The sequence below is a fragment of the Taurulus bubalis genome (genome assembly GCF_910589615.1).
Source record: "Taurulus bubalis genome assembly, chromosome: 6".
NCBI classification, from domain to species: domain Eukaryota; kingdom Metazoa; phylum Chordata; class Actinopteri; order Perciformes; family Cottidae; genus Taurulus; species Taurulus bubalis.
In genome coordinates, this window is record NC_136594.1 from 4,622,562 (window position 1) to 4,646,826 (window position 24,265).

Consider the following 24,265-nt stretch of genomic DNA (forward strand, 5'->3'; position numbering starts at 1 on the left):
GTCTTTTCCTTTTCCCCCAGTGTCTTTTTTCCCCGGTGTCTTTTCCCCCACTGTCTTCGGGAGAATCGCCTCAGAAGATCAAAGAAGGAAAAACTTGCAGGTCAGTTTCCTCGCCAGTGAGACGAAGACGTCGGCTGTTGGTTCATGTCAAAAAAACTTTATTGCAAAAAGGTTAAAGTAGGAAAGTTCAGTGCTCTGTTTTAAAGAGTTTAATTCCTACGTTGTAGCAATAAACCGCTTTATTATAATATATTTACATGCAGCTATGATATTTATGGCAACGCCCTCCTGTAGTGACTGCACTAAAAGTAGAACAACAACATTAAGTGTGTGTGTGTGTGTGTGTGTGTGAGAGATCTGCTGGGACACTTGGGAGTTGTGGTTTAAATGGTCAGTCAGCAAGTCGTTTATCAAAGAGAAATGACAAAACATTCACGTGTTTTAGCTTCTTAAATGTGAAGATGCTGTTTTTCTTTGCCGTTTGATGTCATCATATGCAGAATATCTTCGGCCTGTTGGGCAGAACAACGCCTTTGAAGATGTTACCTTTGACTCTGGGAAATTATGTCGGGCATTCTTCTCACATTTATGACATTTTACGAATAAAACACAATTTATCGAGAGGAAAAAAGGAATATGTAATGGGAATGATTATTCATTGTAGTTTAATCACACAATGGACCCTGAACTGTCACTTTCCCGTCGGTGAGCAGAGCATTAACACAGAACGGGTTTGAATCCCACAATGATGAACACCTTCTTAACCGAGACATAATGTGTGAAAGCTTTTGCCCCAAAAAAGTCCCTTATTGTCAGACTGTTTGTCGTTTAGACAAAAGCCCCAAAACAACTTTGAACTCTGTGGAAGTGAAGCTAAAAACACTCAATCTGAAACTAGTCACATGACAAGAGTCGGGTGAACGTACAAACGTTCCAACAGGTTTTTCTTTGCTGTGATCGTCCTGTTCATGCTGGACATGAAGAGATGGAGGACTAAATCCAAGAATGGACACATTTAAAGGAACAGTGTGTCGCATTTAGAGTGAATCTCTTGGCAAAATCAGAACATCCTATTAAAAAGGTATGTTATGCTGCCAAATCCTGCACACTGGCCCTTTAAGTGTTTTTAGGTATACTCTGTTGTTTCGTCTTGTTTTGTTTCCCTCCATAGTTACATTTGGAAGGAATCTCTTAATGTCCAGCATGAACCGGAAGAACAATATGGAATAAGAAACCCTGTTGTAACCCCTCCTCTAAAGGTACCATTGGTGCCCTTTTGTTGACTTTAAAGCTGCCAAATAATATTTCGACACTGCAAAAGACTCTGAACACAAAAAAGAAGTAGTCGTAGTTCCACTGCATTTCCTTGACACGTTTATAATAATGTGTCCACCTTTTCATCTACTGTAATCTAGCTGTAATAAAATGGAATCCACTCTAACTACAGCCTCAAAAGGTTGCGTTCAAAGAACTGTTGTAAAGTACGGCGTCATAACGTTCAGGAGCTTCCGTTTTCTTTTTCTGGTCCTTCGGCATATTTAAAAATCATGTTTATTATTCTGATTATGCTTTGATAGAACAACACTAATTGGAAGCTTTGTTACGACAATGTTTTAATGTAAAACGTAAACAGAACCAGTTTGAGGACAAAGACACAAAGAAGTTCAGTGAACCTTTGAACCAGTAACGCTGACGGATGCCAAAAGATTATGAGCGTATTTGTGCCATCTGGAAGGTTTTCTTTGAGGTAACGCACGTGATATCAGAACCGAGCGTTTGATGAACTCGTCATAATTCCCCAAATTCTTGCGTTTATGAAGCTGCAGCGACAGTTTCTCTCTCCTATGCACGAATGATTAATTTCACTCATTCATCACAGGAATATTCACAACAGCGTGGTCATTAGAGTTAAACTGTTTGGGGGCCATTTTCTTTCTGTATCGGCACAAATTCAAACGCATCTTCAACTTCAAATATGTTTTTTTTCCACCAAGTACAAGTATGCAAATAATTCATTCAGAGGGAATATTTCCTCCCACCGGCAGCTCAGCTGATTTTATTTTCCAAAAAAGATGATAGTGATCCTGAAGTCTTCCTGAGCCTCACGGTTGTTCTTGTTGTTGTTGTTTGTATGAGCAGGAAGCCGGTTTTCATTGAACACAAGTAGACTTTAATTTTGACATGTTTTTTCTTCTCCATAAGCCATACTGTGTGTATATAAAGTGTAAATGTTGATGTGCATAGTTTTTCTATACGATATGCTTGTATGTGATGTAAACTATTGACATTGAATGTCAGTAAAGGGAACGTACCACAACATTCAGACTGGTTTTTTCTCCCCCCAGTTAAACAACAACAGCAATAACAAAATGTTGAGCGCTTCAACATTTTGTGAAATTTGCTCGTGTGGTTTCTTGGTGACAGAGGATTGATACTCACGTCTGTACGGACAAATTAAAACGAGTCAAACAAATATAACAAAAATATAGTTTATTGTTGTTTCACAACATGACAGCTGATGGTGTTTACCAGGTGAAGCATTGATAGAAAGACGGTTAAACCACCAGGATTACGGACGTCAGAGACAGAAAATCATCTTTGAACGGCGTGTTCATTATGTAACGTGAGAGGTCGAGTCGTTCGGGTTGGGAAGCTCCCGGGTGGAGCAGGTGAGCGCTCACCTGGAGGAGGTCACTCCTCGGAGGCCGGCCCCGCGGAGCTCTGGACCCGAGTCGGTCCGCCCAGGAGCCGCTCCGAAGGCCGGAAGGGGAAGTCGTACAGGGGGACGCCCAAAACCTTCAGCTTCTCGTTACAGGTCTGCAGCAGGTCGTCGTACTCCTGCAGGACGGGGACACACACACACACACACACACACACACACACACACACACACACACACACACACACACACACACACACACACACACACACACACACACACACACACACACACACACACACACACACGTTGGTCAAGCTGACTGGGGTTACTCTCAGAATGATGAACTAAAACTCCTTTTAAATGAACTGACCGTGCGATCTCGAGCCAAGTCGCGCTGCAAGGCGTCGATGGTGTTTTGTTTAGACGCCAGCATTTCCTACAAGCAGGAAAACACGTTCAGGCGGCTGTTAGTGAAGCTCCACACAAACGTTTCAATTTAAAACCCTTTAAGCACCATGGAGACAATTCTGGCTCTAGACCTTTATTTTCTTTTTCCCTGTGTTTGAGTCGTCGTAGGAAGTCCAGATTAATTCCAATACTTGTGTTTATTGGATGTATTTGTTCAGCAAAGTCTTGGGAAAAAATGTATATCTGCACAAAAATCAATTTTAAACGATATTTTGATCATAACTATGTACATCCAGCACGATATGAGCAAGATTTCCCAAAAATGCCTCCCCGAGCCGTCAGACTTTTTCAAACTGTATTATGGCGCCCTAACAACAGCCCACATACTAATAATACACCTTTTTGGAAAGAGTAGGACCTAAAGAATCGGAATCTGAAACAAAAAAATCATAATGGAACACAGCATGTGGGTGTTCAAAGGAGTTTGAGTCAAAAAACGGTGTTGTTCGGTTCAAAAATGGAGTTTACGTAAGTACTTAAACTTAACGGTTACTTTAATTATGTTTGACACCAGATGTATCTTCTCACAAGGGCTGCGGTATTGTAGCAATTTAAATGAAGTTAAACAACGATGTGGTTCCGGAGATAATATGTTGTTGTTTTTTGTCTGATAATATGCGCAGGGGGATTTTCGCACACTGTTGATTTAATTTGGTGGAAACGAAATGAGGATATAATAATTAAAAAAAACACCTCAAGTTTGCTGCCGGCGGTCTGGTCGGCGTTGGAGGCGGAGAGCGCGGCGCAGAGCTGCGCCTCCTTCTTCTCCACCGTGCCGGTCAGCGCCGCCAGCTTCCTCTCCAGCAGCAGCTGCTTCAGGCCGCTCCTCTGCTGCAGGTTCAGGACGGCCTCCGTCTGCTTCCTCAGCAGCTCGTCGCGCTCCTGCTGGACCTGACGACGAAAGCGACAACGTGAACGCTCCGCCGAGGCCCGACGCCGGAGTGGAACCGTGCGGCGCGATGGGTCACCTTCTGGAACGCCTGCAGCAGCAGCTCGTGCTCCACCGACCGGTCCCTCAGCTCCTGGTCCACGACCTTCACCCGAGCTTTGGTCTCCTGCCGAGGGAAATGGGCTGGATGTTTTTAGGGGGATTATGTTCTTAGTGCAGTCGGATGAGTCATTCTAATCATCTGTTCTCACTTTCATTTCTGTTGAATACAGGATCCATTTAACTATGAAATAAATGAAGGCTGACCCGGGTAGTGTAGATGTAACAAATGTATAAAGGCACGTTTAGATGTAACAAATGTATCAAAGAAAGTTTAGATGTAACAAAAATGTATAAAGGAAAGTTTAGATGTTTTTAAAGTAACTTAATGTCAATATTTAGGGTAAATTATTATTATTGAATAACTACAAAGTCTAAATGAAAGGTTGATTATTGAACCTCAATACATAATCCATAATGGTTCCATAACGGCACCAACGGAGCACAGCTCAAAACAAGAGGCTGAGACAATGAAAGCCTCTTGTTTTGATTAAAACATCCCGACTATGGTGGCCCCCTAGTGGTGAAATGAAAAAAGGCCACGTCCTAACACCCAACAAGCGCTCCTGTGTCTTTAAATTTAGATTGTTAGTTAAAAAGTAATGTAAACTGATGTGAAGATGGACTAATGTATTTTAAATAAACTAAAATGTCGGGGATTTTTTGCCTTTAAGGTCAACTAGTAATGAAAATACACAAAGATTTCCTGAACTTGGAAGACTAAGGTGAGCTCAACTCTTCAGTCGGTGTATTGGTGACCAAGTGCAGAGCGTGATGGTCGACAAGTGAACGCACCACGATCTGGGCCTTGGCCCGCTTGTAGTCTTGCAGCTGTCTTTGAAGCCGCGGGAGCTTCTGCCGTTCTTCCTGCAGAGACTCGCTCAGACGCTGGTTCTGCTGCTCGGCCGCCGAAAGCTTTTTGTCCGCTCGCGCCTGCAGCGCCGTCACCGCGGAGAGTTCATCCTACCGGACCGCAAACTGACGCGTCAGCATCTTCACCACATGGCAAAGTTAGTTTGTCACTTTCAGTTCATTTATTTAGGAGTCTTGATTAGTACAGTCTCAAATAAATGTGAGCAAATTCAAATAGATTTTTTTACCAGTGACACGAAATGCAAAAACATATTTTGAATCAAATAAAAAAAAAAAATTGTGAATTTGATTGTAGAGCCAGGAACTCTGGCTCTGAGGGCAAAGTAAAATAAATAAGAAAAATGTATGTCCTAAAAAGCTTGTTTTTTGTTGTTCTTTTACATAATTTCACCAATGTTACTGAAAGAAATATCTCATGAATGATCAAATAAATACTAATAATTCAATTCTAGTCTGAACAGAAGATGCAAAAATGCTGAAACACATTCATGAAACGATACAAAATAATTATATAAGTGAATTAATACATTTTTAGCTCAAGGAACCTGTACTGTGAAGGCAAAAAATGTATTTGAAATAAATGTATATAAATAAAGATACAAATGTGTTCATTTGTATTATCTACATGTAGCTTTGAACATGTACACTGTCTGACTAGTACAAACCAGTTGAATCTAAATAGATAAATAGATGTATACTTTATTTATCCCCAAGGGGAAATTAGTTTGTCATAGTAGCAAGCAACTTACATAGAAGACTGCAAAATACTCAATAATATGAAGTGAAACTACATCAATCGTGTCACATTTATAGCATTTAGGTCCTGTTGAAAGAAATAAAACTTCATGTGAGTTTCATTCCAGCCTGTTGGTCGTCTCTGTGTTCAGTACCTTCAGTGTGCTCTGGTCCAGCAGCAGCTTCCTCTGAACAGTGGAGTAGTATTCCTCAGCGCGCCTGAGCGCTCGGTCGTGCTCCTCCACCAGCGCCGCCACGCGGCTCCTCATGCGGTCCTCGATGTCGTCGACAACGACTTGACGCTTTTTGGCCTCCGCCTCCGTCGTCGACTGCATTTTCTTGTGATATTTCACCTCCATTTCTATTTGAAAAGCAACAGAAGGGAAAGCGTTAATTACAGTTTTCACGACAGGAGTTTCTGGATTAAACTCAAAGGAATGGATTCATTCACCTCGGATCCTTTTATCACAGCTGTTTGCCAGCTCCATTAACTCCACCTGGTGCTTCTGTTGGGAATTTAAAAAAAGGTGACAGGTTCACGGTGAAGATGCAAAAAATGATAGAAATACAACTTGAGACGAATGTAAAAAAAAGAAGCCGGCCTCACCAGCTTCAGCTCCTTGATGCCGTTCTCGCTGTGGCCCTTCTTCTCCCTGAAGTCGGCCTGCAGGCCGTGCAGCTCTCTGTGAAGCCCGAGCTCGGACTGCGTGTGCCGGTTCTGCACCAGCGTTGTCGTGGCGCCGCCGCCCGCCTTCAGCCCGGAGATGGTGCCGTGTTGTTCGGACAGGACGTGCTTCAGCTTCTGCTTGTACACCTGGGACCGCCATCAAAGTGAGGCGGTTAGAGGTCGGACTCACGCGCCGAGCAAATGGGATTCAGCGTTAAGAGGAGAATTCAACGTACTCGGTTTAATCAGTTCGATCATGTCCTGGTGATGTGACAGAAAGGATTGTCAGAAAATGTAAACAACAAATGTGTGTTTTTCTGGTTCTTCTTTTGTTAACCGTCTCTAACATCTTAGATTTATTCCAGAACCTTTTGGGAACATCAGAACTCAATGATACTTAAAGTCTCAGAAAAGTAAAGAATAATCCAAAGAATATTTTCTGATGGATAATTATAAAAGAATGTGCAGTTTGCAGATTTGAGCAGATCATGGTACGGACATAGATTGCACAGTACTGGTTGGTAAGCAGTAGATGGGAAGTATAAAGCAAGGTAAATGTATAATTTGTATACAACATTATTTTGTATACCTTCCAGTTTACAGGTTTTGTGAACGTTCAATTTAAAAACTAGTTTATGAAAATGTATTCCAGTAAAATGCCAAAGTGTGTGTGTGTGTGTGTGTGTGTGTGTGTGTGTGTGTGTGTGTGTGTGTGTGTGTGTGTGTGTATGTGTGTGTGTGTGTGTGTGTGTGCAGCTCACCGTAATCTCCACTTGGTGGCGCTCCTCTGCCTCCGCTCTCTCCCTATTTCTGTTCCTCAGCTCGGCCTTCTCCTCCTCCAGCTTCCTCTTGGAGATTTCCCAGAATGCCTGGATCTTGTCCCTCTCCAGCTGGAAGTAGCTCCTCTCCTCCCGCTCTCGGTCCAGCTCTTCTCGGAGGCGCACGATGTGCTCCTCCAGCTGAAGGCCGCAGAGACATTTGTGTCAGTTTTGAGTGGTGTGTGTGTAGGTGTGTGGGTGTGTGGGTGTGTGGGTGTGTGTGTGTTCACGCAGTGCAGTCATCGTAACCTGACACATCTCACTGTCACTGCTGATACACTCGTGCCATCATCTCCTCATGCTCCCCAACCTCCTAATGAGATATATTGTTGGTTACACACATTTATGACGGGGAACATTTTACTGCACAACGAGCACTTCTACTTTTCATAACTTTACATACTTTTTGTAGGAGCTATTCATGTGATGTTAGTATTTAGTTATTGTATTCACAATGTATTCAATTCTCGGTGTTTGCATATTTAAGTTAGATTTGTTTGATATTAGGATAGTTTTTTCTTTTGATAGTTTTTAGTTTAATTATGTGTAGTTGTTGTCCAGATATACTTCATTTTGTTTTGTTTGTTTGTTTATGCATTGGGTAACGCGGTGGGCCACTGGGGTTATATTATATAGGAGCAGGCAGGTACAGGACCAGCATGCACCTGGGTAGCCCTATGTTTGTTTTTTTACCAGAGCAGGAGAAGCAGCATTAGCTTTTGTTCTTTTGGTTGTTTGTTTTTTTGTTAAATAAATGATGAGAAACACGGAATCCTGTATGGACAATGCATTATTTTGGCTGCGTAAACCAAACCCTCGGTGCGTCAGTGGCCCTTTGATTTTTTTATTGGACAAATAGCCACTACACTTTTGCTTAAGTAAGGTTTTAAATGCATGAGTATTCTTACAGGGTGGTGTTAGTACTTCCACTGAAGGATATGATCACTTCCTCATCACTGATTACAGCTCACTCTCTGGGCCTGGAGGGGACTTGTACTGGACCACAAAGTGAGCGTTCAGTGTTTCGTCTTTTCATCGGGAAATCAACAGCGGAACAGTTTCGACCCATGTTATTTCAAAGAAATTGATCAAACTGCGATAAATGTCTGAAAACTTGGGGGTTAATATAGAAGAAGAAGAAAGGTTATATAAAAATACCATCACATCAAAGTTAGATGAAGTCAAATTGAATCTCAGCTTTTTAACCCCCACAGGCTATGTTCCATTTCAAACACACAGTGTGTTGGAGTACACACAGTGTGTTGGAGTACACACAGTGTGTCTCTATCCAAACACACAGTGTGTTGGAGTACACACAGTGTGTCTCTATCCAAACACACAGTGTGTTGGAGTACACACAGTGTGTTGGAGTACACACAGTGTGTCTCTATCCAAACACACAGTGTGTTGGAGTACACGCAGTGTGTTGGAGTACACACAGTGTGTTGGAGTACACACAGTGTGTTGGAGTACACACAGTGTGTTGGAGTACACACAGTGTGTCTCAATCCAAACACACAGTGTGTTGGAGTACACACAGTGTGTCTCTATCCAACACACAGTGCTAGCATCGCCCTGCAGCTCTGACCTGGTCCTTGGACATCTCCTCCGTTGACAGGCCGTCCACCACGGCTAAAGACTTCCCCTTCGCAGCCTTTTTGCTTCTAGTCTTCGGAGGCTGGAGAGAAAACACACCGGCATTTAACGTTAGCTCCACGTTAGCTTGACCTAGCTTAGCTTAGCTAGTCTCCATAGGAAGCTGAAGCTAACACATGCTAACCACGTAACTATAACTCATAATATAAAAGATGTTTTACTCACCATCGTCAAATATCGCACAGACTCGGAAATAGTAGTAAGAATAACGTTAAACAGCAGTTAGCCTGTCAGCTAACAGGGAGTCGGGAGGTTCTGTCCTCGGCTCAGGTCGAGCTAACTAGCTTAGCTGTACACAGGAGGAGCTGCCATGGCAACGTCTTTCTTTTTTTTGTCGTTGCTTCAAATAAAACTTTATTGATAAAAAATATGCTCGCGTTCAAAATGTCAAGCCGGGAGAAGGTAGAAAACACATTTGCTGTTACATGAAACAGTGAGAATAATAAATACAATAAAATAAGTGTAAATAAATATATTTTATTTTTACATTATTATTTTAAATTATTTATATTATTATACTTTTATATTGTAGATATATTTAGACCTATTTTATGTATTTTCTTATTTTTATATGTACTTATTTACTTATATAAAAGTAGAATAATATAAATATTATAATATAATAATGTAAAATATATATGTATGTATTTTCACATATTTTATTTGATTATTATATATATATAATTTAAATAAGTAAATAAATAAGTAAATATAAAAATAAGAAAATACATAAAATAAGTCTAAATATATATACTTTTTTTACACATTTACTTGGTTATTATTTTCACATACTTTTATATGTATATATATATTGCGTACATCGAGGTTGGAAGCCAAACGTGCCTAACGATATTTAAAGACGTGTCACCTGTTGCCATAGTTACGGAGCCGCTTCCTCACGTTGACGTTACAACAGCGGAGACGTTTGGGAGGTTTTCAACTGCACCGCTTTGAGGAGAGGAGAACCGGAAACGGGAAACGGGTCTGAATAACTACTTGTTGTTTGTTTGTTTGTTTGTTTGTTTGTTTATTTTTTTTAGATGTTTATTTATTTTGTTTACCTATTTTTTAAAACGCAAGTGAGAAACACCATGTTGTGTTTTTTCAAACCAAGATAGCAAATCCCAATTTGAGATTTAAAGTTTTACTGCAAAGGTTAGCAGTTAGCTAGCGGTAAGTGCTGGATAAACTCTTGAGCTTAGCGTTAACTGACAAAAATAACATCCATCCCAATTCAAATTCAATATATTGAATATGTCTCACTCCATTCTTTGTCTGACCATTTAAATGTATTGATATTATTTGTATTTTAAGCTACCCGTTCTCAATAGTAATACTAATAATAATAGTATTGTGAGTCAATATGTGTAGAAATGCTTTTTCTAAGTAGCCTCATATTTTTTATTTATTCAAAACAGTCAAATGCAAAGATATTGATTGTCTTAATAATAACATAATAATACAAATAAAATACAATTTCTAAATATGACCTTAGAAATCTGATGATCTTCATTGTTGACATTTAATTACACAATATTTGTTTTATTATAGTGATATAATATCTATCCACTATTCAGTACCTGTAGATTGTTAGTTATACAGCTTAATCTTCAAACAATTTCTCTTATTCAATGCTCTCAATGTCCGAGACCTTTTTCTGTACAACACCACATGTGTGTGTCTAAATGTCCTACATAAATAATCCGTTGGGTGTCGTCTCACATGCATTTCCCCTCCTGTCTTGAAGCTAGAACAATGTCTGTCCCGGACTGCAGCGCCCAGCAGGGTGCTGGATCCAATCTGGAGAACATGGAGTTCATGCGAAACCACTCGGAGCTCTTCAGAGCCGAATGCGTGAGGTTGATGACGGACACGGAAACCGCATGCAAGCGCATGCAAAACGACGACAGCAAGAAACTGGGTGAGCAAAGTGGGAACACGATCGGTTGGACGATGGAGACCACAGAGGTGAGGACTGTGGCGTGAATTGTGGGTCTCCTTTGCTTGTCCAGGTCAGCGGGTCAAAGACATCCAGTTCCTGAAGAAGGAGTTGGAGCTGAAGCTGGAGGAGATCGTCGTGGAGATCGACCTCCTCATGACGTCTCAGAGCCGAGGGACGAAAGCCCTGGAGGCCTTCAAAGAGCCGCTGAGAATCACCCTGGTCTGCCTGGAGGAGAGGTTGGTGCCGGGGCATGACGGAGAACAGAAGAAAAACGCACTCTGAGTTCCTACTTTACATATGAGACGTCCTCTCACCGCTAACATGTCTTTTAGATCCAGATTTTGGGAGCTATTCGCATAGTTTTCAGTCACTCCGGACATAAAGTCTAAACTTTCCACACCACTTTCTTCTGTGAAGCTCACGAATAGATGAAAAAAACCACAACCTGTAAATCTCAAATGAGCGATACGTTTTTAGCATTACTGTCACATGCATCATCTATTTAAGCCCACCTTTCCTGTTCAATAGGCCTTTTTGTGTGGCAGATATTTTTGACTTATCAAACACAGTTGTAATTAATAACTAACCCAGCATGCATTGGGCTAAAAACACATCTTTTTCGACTATGCCGTGAATAAAGAAAGTAGCACCTTAGTAGCACTTTATTAGCACTAAAATGGCATTTACTTAGAGCACTTTGTAGTTTAACTTTATTGAAGAAATTGTACTTTCTTGGTTCTTGTTGTTCTGAGTTTGTACTCTTGGTTGAATGCACTTATTGTAAGACGCTTTGGATAAAAGCGTCAGCTAAATGAAATGTAATGTAATGTTTACGACTATTAAATCTTCAATTTAAAACCACACGACGTGATGGCCATGCTAAACCTAAAACTGAACCTGACACTGACACTGATGATGCATCCAGGCAGTCCTTGTTATTCACAGTCCTCTCTATACGGTACACGGTGAAGAGATCCTTTGTAGTCCAACTACACTGTACATGCAATGCATTATGAAGTTTAGCTGCTGATACGAGTTCAACAAATGAAGCTGCTATGTTTTGAGTCATGGCACACAAGCAGAAGTTGTGTGACAGCACGAAAAAGGGGGAACATTCCGCCGAGTGATGCTCTTTCTGTTTCCGTCCCCTGCAGAATGAAGCGCTTCCCGTCTGAGAGGCGGCACGACGGGGCGGACAGAGAGCTGCTGAAGGAGAGGGAGGTCATCGAGGGAGCGACTCGCCTCCTGCGGCGCGCAGCAGAGCAGATCGCTGAGCAGCTCCGGTAAGAGAAGACGCTCCAGGTGGGATGAGGATACACATATATATATTTATCCATTGACAGGTCCATTGATGTTGTTCCAGATTGAACCGGTCCATGAAGCACCTGCTGGAGCAGGACCTGCAGGAGAAATTTGAGGCCCAGTGCATCGACAACTCCTGTATTTTAATGACCACCGAATCCCCGGACAACCAGCTGAGGCCCACACGCTCCCGAATGGTCCTGCCGAGGTGAGCCAACATTTAAAAACTCAATCACTGCCGGTGTGCAGTGACAAGGGGTCAATACGGGGTCAATCATATTCTTCTCCACAGATCTGGGGAGATGCTTTTACTAGCTCCAGGTGTGTTCTCTTCCCAGCTTGTCAGTGACTCCAGGGCAGTGGGAGAACATCTCCGACATCAACATGGCCCAAGCGGAGCAGCAGATGGCCAACTCCCTGTACCTGCGGGCCCTGCTGGAGTCTCTCCTGGAGCAGACGGCCACCGACATGCAGAAGCAGGCCCAGGCCACGGCCACGGCCCTGCAGCTCAACGTCTGGGAGCTCAAGGTCGCCAGGAGCCAGATGGAGGAGCAGCTGGTCACGGTAGGGGAAGAGGAGCGTGTGACGGGACTGTTGGCTTTCTTGGTGGTTCCCTGGTCCCGCTTTAAAGTTTCTTCCTATTTGAGTGCAGTCAGACAGCCCATGGTTCATCTCTGGTGGAAAGAAATAATCAGCTGTGACTGAAGATTGTTTAAAGGGTTGCTTCACACAAATGACCAGACAGAAACTACATAATCCATGAGGTTTCCTTGCTTTTTCTTAGAAAGAAGTTGTCTGTCGACGGCAATTCATCATCTCATGTTGCTTATAGCTGTAAATAATAACTTCGAACAAATGTAGATGCAGAAATGAAATTAAAAAACTAGCAAAAATAAAAACAAGGAAGGAGAAAAAGTACAAAATTAAATAATAATTAAAAAAAAAAGTGAATGTATTCTATTCTGCTCTGAATATTTATAGTTTCACTTTATTTTAGAGGCCTAAGGAATGATTTGTAATATCTGGGTACCATTTTTCCTGTCATTTCATTATATAGGTAATTTCCTCCTATTTCTTTAATCTGCTCATCCATGCTCTAAAGGTGTTCTTTCCAAGCCTTGTATGCTTTTATATGCAAAGAACAGTTGGATTATCCTCATCATGAAGAGGAAGTACCGGTTGACCCTTACGTGACCCCTCTTGCCCCTCTAGATCCGGTCTGAGCTGGCCAGCCAGCAGCGGATCAGAGACGATCTCCTCACGGCCGTCGCAGAGCACCAGTGTGTGTTGGGTCTGGCTCAGGCCCGCCTCGCCCTGCGGCTCCAGAGGCCGTCCAAAGAGCAGTGCCTCGACCCGGCCCAGAGCCAGCTGCTCGACGAGGTCCAGCAGCTCAACGCTCACATCCGCCAGTACGCAGGACACACACACACACACACACACAGAAACACACACTCACACTCACTCACGTGGAAGTTACACACATTTCTACTATACTGAGACATCTAGAACATAAATACGACAAAAGGGAGGAATGCAAACACTATGATAATGCAAACGACAATTTGAACATGTAATAATGAGTATTAGAAAGTATGTAAACCAGTAATATACCAGTAATATACCAGTAATATACTAGTAGTAGCGTGATGAAGTACAGGGCCGCCGCCCAGAGTTTAGAAATGACTGAGATCCAGATTTATTTTTCTTTTAATGGCCACACATTTTATTTAACTCAAATGCTTTTATGTTTTGTTTGAATATTACACACAATCCACACAATACAATGGTTTTTATTCACCAATTTATGGTGGAAATGTCTTTATTTATGTAAAGAATAACAGACAAAGTATTGCTTTCAAATATGAATCCTCCCATAGATCAACTTTTCTCATTTAATGTTGTTTCTGCTGAGTCGACACAAATCTCGACATGATTCACATTTTGTGTCTTTTGTTGAGGGGAAGTAGCCTCTTTAAACGTGCACGTGGCTCCTGTTCATCTCAATGATGCATTCATTAATATTAATACATTCTTAAACCCCTAGACTTCATGTTTCAGCAACATTTCTGTTCATGTTCAAAACGTTTCCCACACAACATTTTGACAAAAGAAATCATAATATTACGGTAATAAAGTCGTGATTCAATGCTGATAGAATCCGAATGCGCGGCTTAATCTCGTTGTCTCTGTTCCCTCAGGCTGCGTGAGGCGGTGGCTCAGTCAGAGGAGGAGCAGAGAGCGATGGTTCGATGCCAGCGGGAGCTGCAGGAAAACATGGAGCAGAAGGACAGCTCGCTCTACATCGATGAGGTCATCTGCGCCCAGCACAGGGAGCCCCTCACACACGGCTTCTGATTGAGTTATAACAGCTTTTGCAGCAGGTTATTGTGGTCAAATATATGTATTTGAAGCCTTTTATTTGAGACTTAAGCAGCAACTGATCCTTTTTTCTTTTTACATAAACTGAGGAAATTGCTTAACATGATGTTTCTGACTCAAGATATTTTATTTGCTGGTTTAAAAAGAGGCAATCAGCTTTAAAGTGTAGTATTTGTATTTAACAAAAGGAGCATTACACAGTTATCAAGCTTCCCTGTTCATTTATTGTCAACACAACAAAATGTGAGTGTAGTCCCTGTATAAGGAAAACTAACTCTGGTGATCCTTTTTCTAATATTCCAAAATTAATTGTTTTCTTTTCTCCATTAAGAACAAAAAAAGAAAAAAATTTAAACCTGTGAAAAAAATTTGTTTTATTCAATTTGTTTTTGTAATACCCATTTCAGCCACAAGAGGCTAAATGCACCACGACGCCATTCTCTAAACAGGACTCAAAGCATCCACTGTTCTTCCAGGTCAGTTTTTAATGTACATAACTTGCTAACACACAATATATATATATATATATATATTTTCCCCATTTTCCCCGTGTCTTCACGGATGAAAAAAAGAGAGAAATTAAGGAAGTAATGCCCATGGTCACATGACACAACTTCCACATGTTATGCTGCACAAAAGAAAAAAGGTTATTAATTATGGTGGTTTCACTTCCCAGGTTGTAATGTTTCCAGTCAGGCTGATTTGTATTGTTCTATTTATTCTATTTCCCTGTAAAAGTTCAAATACTAGAACTTTTTCTCCACATGTGAAAGACAGCAGAGATGCTGACAGCGTCTCACTCGCTCTTTCCTGGACTTTGGGCGAGGGAATACACACACTGCTCACTGCTGCGGCCTTCAGTCGTGAGCTTGTTACCAGAGCTGTACAGATTATTATGATTATTGGGTGTTGTGGAGCTGCTTGCTGCTTCACTGACGCTCGGGAAGGAGTATGGACTTTCAAAACAAGATGGCCGCCGCTCCACCGCTCCAATCTCCTCATAAATCACCTCGGTTTCCGTTTTCTCCAAACTGGTGGTTTTCTCCACTCTGTTTTTGAAGCAGATCCAGGTTAAGACCCCCAACAGCACCAACGCAGCACCCACCACCACCACGACCCCAACCGGTACCTTCCAGCGGCCCGGGGGCGGTTGGTTCTCCGGGCCGGGTCCGAGGTCCGAGGCCCTCACCTGTTCTCCTCGCACCATGTTGGGGTCTGTCGTCACGCTCAGGTACACTCTTGTATTATTACACCAATACATGGCGTCGTCATAGGCCGTCGCATTTCTTATCACCAGGGAATTGTCTGCCAGGGAGCCGTAGCGCTTGTCCGGCATTTTCTCGACGCCATTTTTGATCGTGACTAGAGTCACCTTGACCCCGCTGATGAGGCGGCTCCACGTCACGTCGCCCCGCTCATGAGCGCAGGGAAGCGTGGCCACCGAGTTCTGCAGCACGGTCATTCCACCGATCTCTGGAACGGTAACAAGGCAGTAATTATAATATTATTAATAATCAGGGTTCGTACGGTCACGGAAAACCTGGAAAAGTCATGGAATTTTAAAATGGTTATTTCCAGGCCTGGAAAAGTCCTTGACAAAAATAAAATCCCCAAAAGTTTAGTAAAAGTCATGTGAATGTGTTATATTCATGTGTTCATGTCGTTCATTTACGCTGAGTTTGAAATAATGAATATGCTTTTTCAAAGAAAGACGCTCAAAATATAAGCAGGCATACATACAGACATCTATATAAATGTTTATTCTGTTAATCAAACTATTGTCTCATTCATTTGTGTCATTTAAGGTTTACTGTATGCTTTGTATTCTCATTGTTAGTTTAAATACTACATTTACTCACTTTTTACTGTTTACACCCAGATTTCACAAAATGTTTGGCCATGGAAATTTGGTTTAAAGTCATGGAAATGCATTGGTCAGAATGTGTATGAACCCTGAATAATAATAATAACTTTATTTATACAGCACCTTTAAAAACAGAGTTTACAAAGTGCTTTGACGGATAAAGCTCAGCAGTGAGGCCCAAACTAAGGAGAGAGTTAAACCCTGATGAAACAGTGCAATGGATGAAACAATAGAACAATCATAGGATAAAAATAAACTGAGAAATAAAACACTTAAAATATGTTGATATGTGTGTTAATACATTTTTGGTGAACGCTTCTGTTTATCGTCTAAAATATTAATTTATTGATGATTTTAATGGTTGAAAAGTGTCTGAGAATTTTGAAAAGCGGTATATAAATACAATTTATTATTGTTATTATTATCATTATTATATGTCATTGCAGTTTTTGGGCTCTCAACAACCCTAAAAATACCAGTATGGTGCCTTGAAGTGGATTCATATCTACTGGGTTCATGATTAAACAGCCGGCTAATGTTGGAATTTAACATCTAAACTTCATTATTACCAAAATGTATTTAGGCCAAAACCAAAACCGGAGATTTTATAAAATTGAATGTTGATGAAAAAGCTGACAAAATAAATGTTCTTACCGCTGAAGCCGTAACAGAAGCATGCAGGCAGGAGGAAGAAGAGGTAGAGCAACATCTCTGCAGCGCGGGGTCCTGGTTGAGTGACAGACGATGAAAACAGACTTCTGTTTTTATCGAAGAGGAAGTCATGACTTATGAAGTTGGGGTGGAAAGGACACTTATTTTTAACTGGCTGCTAGTCATAATTCTTACCATAGAAATCTGTTTGTGTGGGAAGGTTTGCAAAAATGCAAAAAAAAAAGTATTTTGTCACCGTTTGTACACACAATGATTTATTTTCATACAACACAAATTTAAAAAAACTTTATCAACCGTTGTAAAATAATTCCAGATGCATTGACTGGGGCTGTTTTATCTGTGTGCAGTTAACTAGTTTAGTTTTTCTCTCGTTTTCATGTTTAGTTTAAAATGGAAATACTCAAATATAGTACAAGTACCTCAAATTTGTACTTGAGTAAATGCAGTGAAATCCATATCAGCACAGAATATAACCGTTTGTATTCATAATGGAGCTGTAGGACAGATAGCTGTGTTTAGACACTAGTTTTGTATAATATACTACTAATATACTAGAATACAGAGGCTTTCAGGTAGAGTCGGGTTGTGAGAGGAAAGAATGTTCTCATGGATGCCTTTTCTTTTTTTCACCGCTCACTTTATTTCAGACAAAACATCTTCCAGGCGTTTAATTCGGCAACAAAACATAGTTGTTTAAATAAAATATATTATTTACAATCTGCAGTATGTCGACTCCGGTTGCTTCTATGACTTGTTTGTGTTGGTCGGCTGGCTGATCTTTGACAAGTCCTCAAACGACACGCTGCCCGAGCCTCGCTTTGCTGGTTTGGCCTGAGGAAGACAAAAGAAATATGTAAACAATTAGACCAGTTATATATATATATATATATATATATATATATATACACTGAAAGCATGCGACGCAGAGATCCTCCAGGTGTTTCTATTTGTGTCAATTTGTTGGCAAAAGGCACCGACTGTAGTGAATATTTACATATATTTTTTTCTTTTAATATATATATCTATATAAATAAAGAAAATATATATAAGTATATTAATATATATATATAAATAAATATATATATTTTGTTTTTATTCATTTTTAAAAATATATATACATGAATAAAAAATAAAAAATATAAATATAAATGAATAATACATAAATATATATACATACACACACAAAAGAAAGAAAACAATATATTAAAAGAAGTATGTAAATAAATTCAATTAAAGAAACATAACCCTGCCCAGATTGTTTGATTCACTGTTGAACTCTGGGAATTGTAGTGCAGAAACACCACTACAGTCGGTGCCTTTTGCCAACAAATGGACACAAATCCAAACACCTGGAGGATCTCTGCTCTCAGTGTCTTGATTCTGCAGAACACTCGTCTCACCTGGGACTCGTGAGGCTTCCAGCCGATCATGTAGAGGATCTCGAAGGTGGCGGGGACGGAGCCGTCCTCACTACCGTACATCTCTGAAACATTTACAAACACACACAGACAATGATGAGGACGATAAACGTTTTAAAGGGCTAGGCTAGTAGTTCCCCTCTGCTTACAGTCTTTGTGCTAAGCTAATCTTTGTGCTGTAGAGGTTAACCAGAACTTCATCAACAAACGATAGTGACCTGATGACTTGATCATTAAAACTGACAGCTGGTTCAAAGTGACCAACTTACATTTACAGATACTTTACTTGAATATTTTATTTTTATTTTTCAGAGGGAAATATTGTACTTTTTACTCCACTACATATATTTCTACAGCTTTAGTTACTTTTTAGATTCAGATTATTAATACAAATTATAATCAACTGATGCATTATTATTATTATTGGCTAAATAAAGGCTATATAAAGTAATTAAAATTAGCTCCACCTTTACCCGCTGCAAGTGATGAGCACATGAATGCATCAATGTTTATAATCCAATAATATAATTTATTGTATTCTGAAATACTTCTGAAATTATTCTGCATGTTGAGTTTACTTTTAGTACATCTTCATACTTTTGTAAGTTTTTTAAAATGCAGGACTTTTACATGTGACGAATTGTAAGACTCAGGTATTTTATTTAAGTAAAGTGATAATACCAGAGTACTTCTACCACCACAGAAAACTATCATGTGTATCATGTGACCCATCATGTGACCCAGCAAAGAAAGAAAACGAGGTGCAGAAACCTTCCAGACAAAGTGAGAAAGAGGAAGCTGGAGCAGCAGTTTGATCTCCGACCCGATGCGTCAGTATAATGATGAACAACAGACCCTGGGTCTGGTTTAATAACGGAAACAGTGGCAAAGAAATGAGAACCAAGAAAACAGAAGTATCCGAATTACAGCCTGAAAAAAACGTTAAGTCAGTCTTTATTTCGTATTTTTATTATTGTCAGCAAATTCAAATATGGGATCTCAGTTCCTAATAAAGCTTAAATATATCATTCAAATTGTCTTAAAACAGCTGGTGACTGTTGTTTTTAATCAAAAAACAGAAGCGCTTTCGTTGGGGACTATTTTCAGCGGCGGATTAATCCACATTGGGTGCTCGAGTGATTACTTGTGGCAACAGGACGGGGGGTGTGTGTGTGTGTGTGTGTGTGTGTGTGTGTTCATGGTGACGAAGGAACGACATGCTGATGAGTTTTAATGGAGTTCTATGGCTCAAAGAAAGAAGATATACCCGTAGTCCAGCTGGGAATAAACGTGTTCATCTGGAGACGCACAGCTGCTGTTGGTCTTTGTGTTTCCATCACTGACGTGCAGCAGCCGCTCCTCTTTGAACACTCACCTTTGTAAATGGCTGCTGCTGCTAAGATGGTGTCTCTGTGCAGCAGCGACCTCCGGTTCCAGGCACAGTTACTCTCGCCCATTCCTGCAGAGGTGGAGGGAAAGGTGCAGAGTCAAAATGTGCTCACATTTGGGTTGCAAGGCCTGAAAACCATAAAGTCATAGTGAATGGACCAGATTTCAACTAAACACATTTTCATATAATGCAATAAATAGCTGGATTCAGACTCTTACAGTCGACCACTTTCAGACAGTTTGATGTTGTAGATAAATTAAATAAAGTCACATATTCACACATAACTGTTTTTTATGTTTCACCTTGAAGGTCGGTCATGACTTCAATGATTCCTGGGTAGTGAACCTGAATATCATCGATGTCCTGAAACGGAGAGAAAGAAAGTGACAGATGAGTTTTATTAAATGAGTTAAAACATGTAAAAATCATAAAGGACGTGTTCTAATATCAATATAATAATTAATTAATTAATTATTTCAGTCTCATTTTATTGCCATTATAGATGTAGAAACCTAGATTCTTAAAGATGTACGTTACGTTTTTTTTTTTATTGTATAAGTTATATCTTCTTTTTTTGTTTATTATTTGACATGAAATTGTTTATATAGTTTTTTTGTATTTGTATGTATTTACTATTAATCTTAAATACATTATATAATATACATATATATATATACACACATACTATTTGTACATCATTCTGATAAACTTACTGAAGAAGTAAAGTTCATATTTTTACTAAATTATTGCTGAAAAAATATGAATACAATAATAAGTAAATACTCACATTTTGCATGCTGTGCTAATCAATAAATGTGTCTGTGTAAAATAAACATTATAGGTTATAAAACAAAGTTCCCCAAAAGAAGCTTCCAGTGTGCGTAGTCAAAGCCACTGGGACCAGTAGTGCAGGATAACTGGTTCCTCACCACGGTGAGCATGCTGAAGCCGGCGCGGCCCAGCAGGTTTCCCAGGTCGGTGACGGCGGTGTAGGGAGAGACGTGAGGGGAGAAGCCGCCCTCCCTCTCCGTCTCGGCCAGCTGGAGCGAGCAGCGCAGCTCGTACAGCGTCTCCCCGCCCGCCATCGCCCCGATGAACACGCCGTCCGGCTTCAGCACGTGATGGATCTGAAGGGAGGAGGAGGAGGAGGAGGAGGAGGAAGAGGAGGCAGTTACTCTCAATGCTCCAAACACTCTGGTCTTCACAGGTGAGTCCACGCTGTTAGACGTTCAGAGCTCAGCAGGCTGAACTCTGGGTGTTAAAGCATCGACAGACAGGAAGCCAAGAGGATGATGGGAAAACATACAAGACGCTGGATCTGGATGAGAAAGGAACTTTGATTGCACTCAACTGGTGCAATATAAATATGTTTAAATACTATTAATATACTATTATATACTTTTTTAATCCGTCTTTATATTTAATACAAAATTGCTACTGCATTCTTCTTTACTGTTTATTTATATTACTAGATTGTTTTACTTTGTGTCTCTTGTGAGCACTGCTGCTGTAATCCTGCAATTCCCCCACTGCGGGACTAATAAAGGATTATCTTATTTTATCTCATTTTAACAAGAAAATAAATCAAGCAAAAATATCCGTTGGCAGTTTTTCATTCACTGGATCATTTTGAGCTTTTGTGATGTTTTCTTTCAGATTAGTGAAAAGAAAACATTTAAAATACACATTTTGGTGTGTATTTTAGTACTTTTCTTTTTTGATTTCCCTTAAATTGAACAAAAGTAACAATTAGATGACGCCTTATTTTCCGCCCACAATCATAAACAACATGGATGACACAAATATAATTTGTTTCTGGTGGTTTCCTCCTTCTGATGCTCACCTGTCTGAGCGCCCCCGGCAGGTCGTTAATCCAGTGCAGACTGAGAGAAGAAAGACAAAACGTTTCATTACACCGTCAACATTAAATATGATGAAGAAGCTTCTGGAGAGCATCTCCCCTTCTGCAGCTCCCTGTAGTTTAAATGAGTCTGTTGTCTTCTTTATGGCCAAAGTGGAGGGACTGCAGTACTTCAGACAGTAACTAGTACTACTATTTTTGTTTGATTTGCAATATTAAAAAAATACACAAACATAACAAAGAAATATAAATAATATACGGTGCAGGAAGAGGCCGAAAACCCACTGGACTTATTTGTAATGTTTCGACTAAACGATGTTAAAATGTCAAAACGTTAAAGATGAAACAAAACACAATATGACTGAAAAATATGAGAAGTTGTTGTTTTTAGCAGTTCAGACAAAGTCATTGAAGGAGAACACAAATATAAATGTTTCCTTCATTTATGAGGTTTTATAATTAAATTGATAATTAAATTTCATATTAATATATAATGTATAATATATATTTATTTTTTAATATATCATCTTTTTATATTTATATAAATATATATTCCTTTTTTTCATGATATTTTGTTGAAAAAGAAAAAAGGAAACAGCATTTATATTGTTTAATAAAAAGGTTGCAGCTAAGTTTTTGTTTTGTAATGTTTTATAATAAAAGGCGGAAATACTTTAAATTTGAAATATACGTTGCAATTTCAGACAGAATGACTCGCTTATGAGAGTCGTAAAGAAACGTGTTGATTAAATAAGAGAGGATGAGGTGGAAAACAGGACAAAAGAAAGGTAGGTCAGAATAATTAGTAACATTTTCTCTTTTGTTTTGACGTTTATCAGAGAATATAATTGGACGGAATTTTGTGAAACAAGTCTTGACACCCAAGTAAAAGTAAAAATCGTTCACAGTGTCGTCCTGAACCAACGTATATAATAACGTATGAATCACCTCATGCTGCTCACCACCAGGTCAAAGGTGTTTTCCTTAAACGGCAGAAACTCCTCGTCGGCGAGAACGTGATGAGTCGGGATTTCACTCCGTCTCGTTTGTCTCTGCAGAGCGGAGACATCCAACAGACTCACATCAGCATCATCCACTGTGGCTTCAGACCCCAATAACTACAGGGTTCATCAAAAACACATAGACCCTTCTCCACACCGAGGCTTCAGCGATAATAGTTTTTATGATTTGTTTCAGTCTCACCAGAATTTTCTCCGAGACGTCGGTCAGGACCAAACGCTCCACGACGTCCTGAAGACGCCGACAAGCGGGAAAAACGCACAAAGTCAGTGTGAATAGTTTAAGTGTTTACACTAAATGAATGAGGTCACTGAGAACCGGTGAGGACCAACATGTGCACCTTGCTCAAATGCTCTGCAATGTGACTTTTTCCACTGCCGATGTCCAGAGCCAGAGGAAACGTCCTGAGGAGACGGGAGAGAAAGCAAACCTGTGTGTGTGTGTTGGTCTGTGTGTGTTGATGTGTGTGTGTGTGTGTGCGTGCTCAATGAGAAACCAGATGCCTCGTCATGAACTCACCTCGCAATGTCATAGACCCGATCTGCCACTCGACTGCCAACCTGCAGAACAAAGATAAAGTGTTAAAGTACAATCCGTTCCTAAAGATTTCCAAAAGAGTGCAGAAGCACATCTTTCAAAACATATTGACAAGATTCAAGATATATTTTTTTATGTCATATGCACAGATAACAGACAGTTACTCTGGTCAGTGAAAAGCTTATTTTGCTGGGTCCTCCTAACACACAGAATTACCATAAAAAGTTACAAAATAAATGAAAATAAGCCACAACATATAGTAACAGTATTTGCACAAAAATGTGATGACAGTGTATAAAGTGCACTATGCATTGCTACAAATATACAAGTACGGTAGCAGCCGTTCACATAGACAAATTAATGCATAAAAAACTAACTACAGATATTGGTTTTATAGTAGAACAATTGCACTTAATTAGAAAGATGCAATTAGAAAGATGTAATGTAATACATTGGATCTGGGTTTGAAGTTAACAAATCCATACAGTTTTTTGCATGTTATCTTATTTCTGGAGATCAAAACATTTTAAATATTTTTTCGTGTTAAAGAAAATATTCTGTCCAATCAAAACAAGAGCCCAGTAAAGGTCCTCTGCAGCAGGTTACCTCGTCCCGCAGGTAGTCGTACTGGTGTCCGTCCTGCAGCGACGCGGCCCAGTTCTTTTGCCTCATCTTCATCCCCCTGTCGAACACGTTCACGGTTCCTCTGCCGCCGGCCGCCGACAGCCCTCTGCGGGGCTCGAACCCCGGTCCGGCCCGCAGGCGGCAGCACGGGGCCGGCGAGGCCGCGGGACAGGAGCCGGCGGCCCGCAGGAGCCTCCGGCACACTGCGCTGCTCATCGGCTGGTGCTGAGGTCCAAATCTGATGTGAATTCAAATAAATACCGTGAGCAGCATTGAGTTGACTTCTTCCTGTCCTCCACACGGAGTTGACCTCCTGGAGGAGGAGGAGGGAAAACATGGAGCTGGATCCTACTGGGCTCACTGGAAACCATGGAGCTGGATCTCAGACT

At 40.4% G+C, this 24,265-nt stretch overlaps 3 protein-coding genes across 4 annotated transcripts; 1 reads left to right on the plus strand and 2 right to left on the minus strand.

Annotated features, from left to right (window-relative positions):
• Window positions 1-2,691: 2,691 nt before the first annotated feature.
• On the minus strand, window positions 2,692-9,147 carry LOC306738104 (dynein regulatory complex subunit 4-like; the record flags this gene model as incomplete). Its single annotated transcript, XM_079219933.1, has 11 exons — window positions 9,033-9,147; window positions 8,800-8,889; window positions 7,155-7,352; window positions 6,334-6,540; window positions 6,178-6,232; window positions 5,882-6,087; window positions 4,914-5,081; window positions 4,099-4,185; window positions 3,824-4,021; window positions 3,033-3,098; window positions 2,692-2,838 (listed from the first exon to the last, which is right to left on the minus strand). The coding sequence occupies exons 1-11, from the start codon at window positions 9,033-9,035 to the stop codon at window positions 2,692-2,694; spliced, it is 1,425 nt and encodes a 474-aa protein (XP_079076059.1). The 5' UTR covers window positions 9,036-9,147.
• A 1,475-nt stretch (window positions 9,148-10,622) lies between these two features.
• Window positions 10,623-14,466, plus strand: LOC306738105 (tektin-1-like; the record flags this gene model as incomplete). The annotated part of the gene is made up of 7 exons (XM_079219934.1): window positions 10,623-10,788; window positions 10,880-11,045; window positions 11,964-12,092; window positions 12,173-12,319; window positions 12,450-12,675; window positions 13,324-13,520; window positions 14,310-14,466. 7 exons carry the CDS (start codon window positions 10,623-10,625, stop codon window positions 14,464-14,466), a joined length of 1,188 nt encoding a protein of 395 aa, XP_079076060.1.
• Window positions 14,467-17,008: 2,542 nt separating this feature from the next.
• On the minus strand, window positions 17,009-24,129 carry ndufaf5 (NADH:ubiquinone oxidoreductase complex assembly factor 5). 2 transcript variants are annotated; one of them, XM_079220129.1, is made up of 12 exons: window positions 23,859-24,129; window positions 23,235-23,275; window positions 23,056-23,119; window positions 22,899-22,946; window positions 22,644-22,747; window positions 21,678-21,717; window positions 20,764-20,961; window positions 20,137-20,197; window positions 19,820-19,903; window positions 18,427-18,509; window positions 17,742-17,857; window positions 17,009-17,080 (listed from the first exon to the last, which is right to left on the minus strand). In XM_079220129.1, the coding sequence occupies exons 1-11, from the start codon at window positions 24,090-24,092 to the stop codon at window positions 17,771-17,773; spliced, it is 1,044 nt and encodes a 347-aa protein (XP_079076255.1). In that variant the 5' UTR covers window positions 24,093-24,129; the 3' UTR covers window positions 17,009-17,080; window positions 17,742-17,770. The 2 variants fall into 2 exon arrangements, with proteins under 2 accessions (XP_079076255.1, XP_079076254.1); XM_079220128.1 differs by lacking the exon at window positions 17,009-17,080 and having other exon boundaries at window positions 17,696-17,857.
• Between the last annotated feature and the right edge of the window lie 136 nt (window positions 24,130-24,265).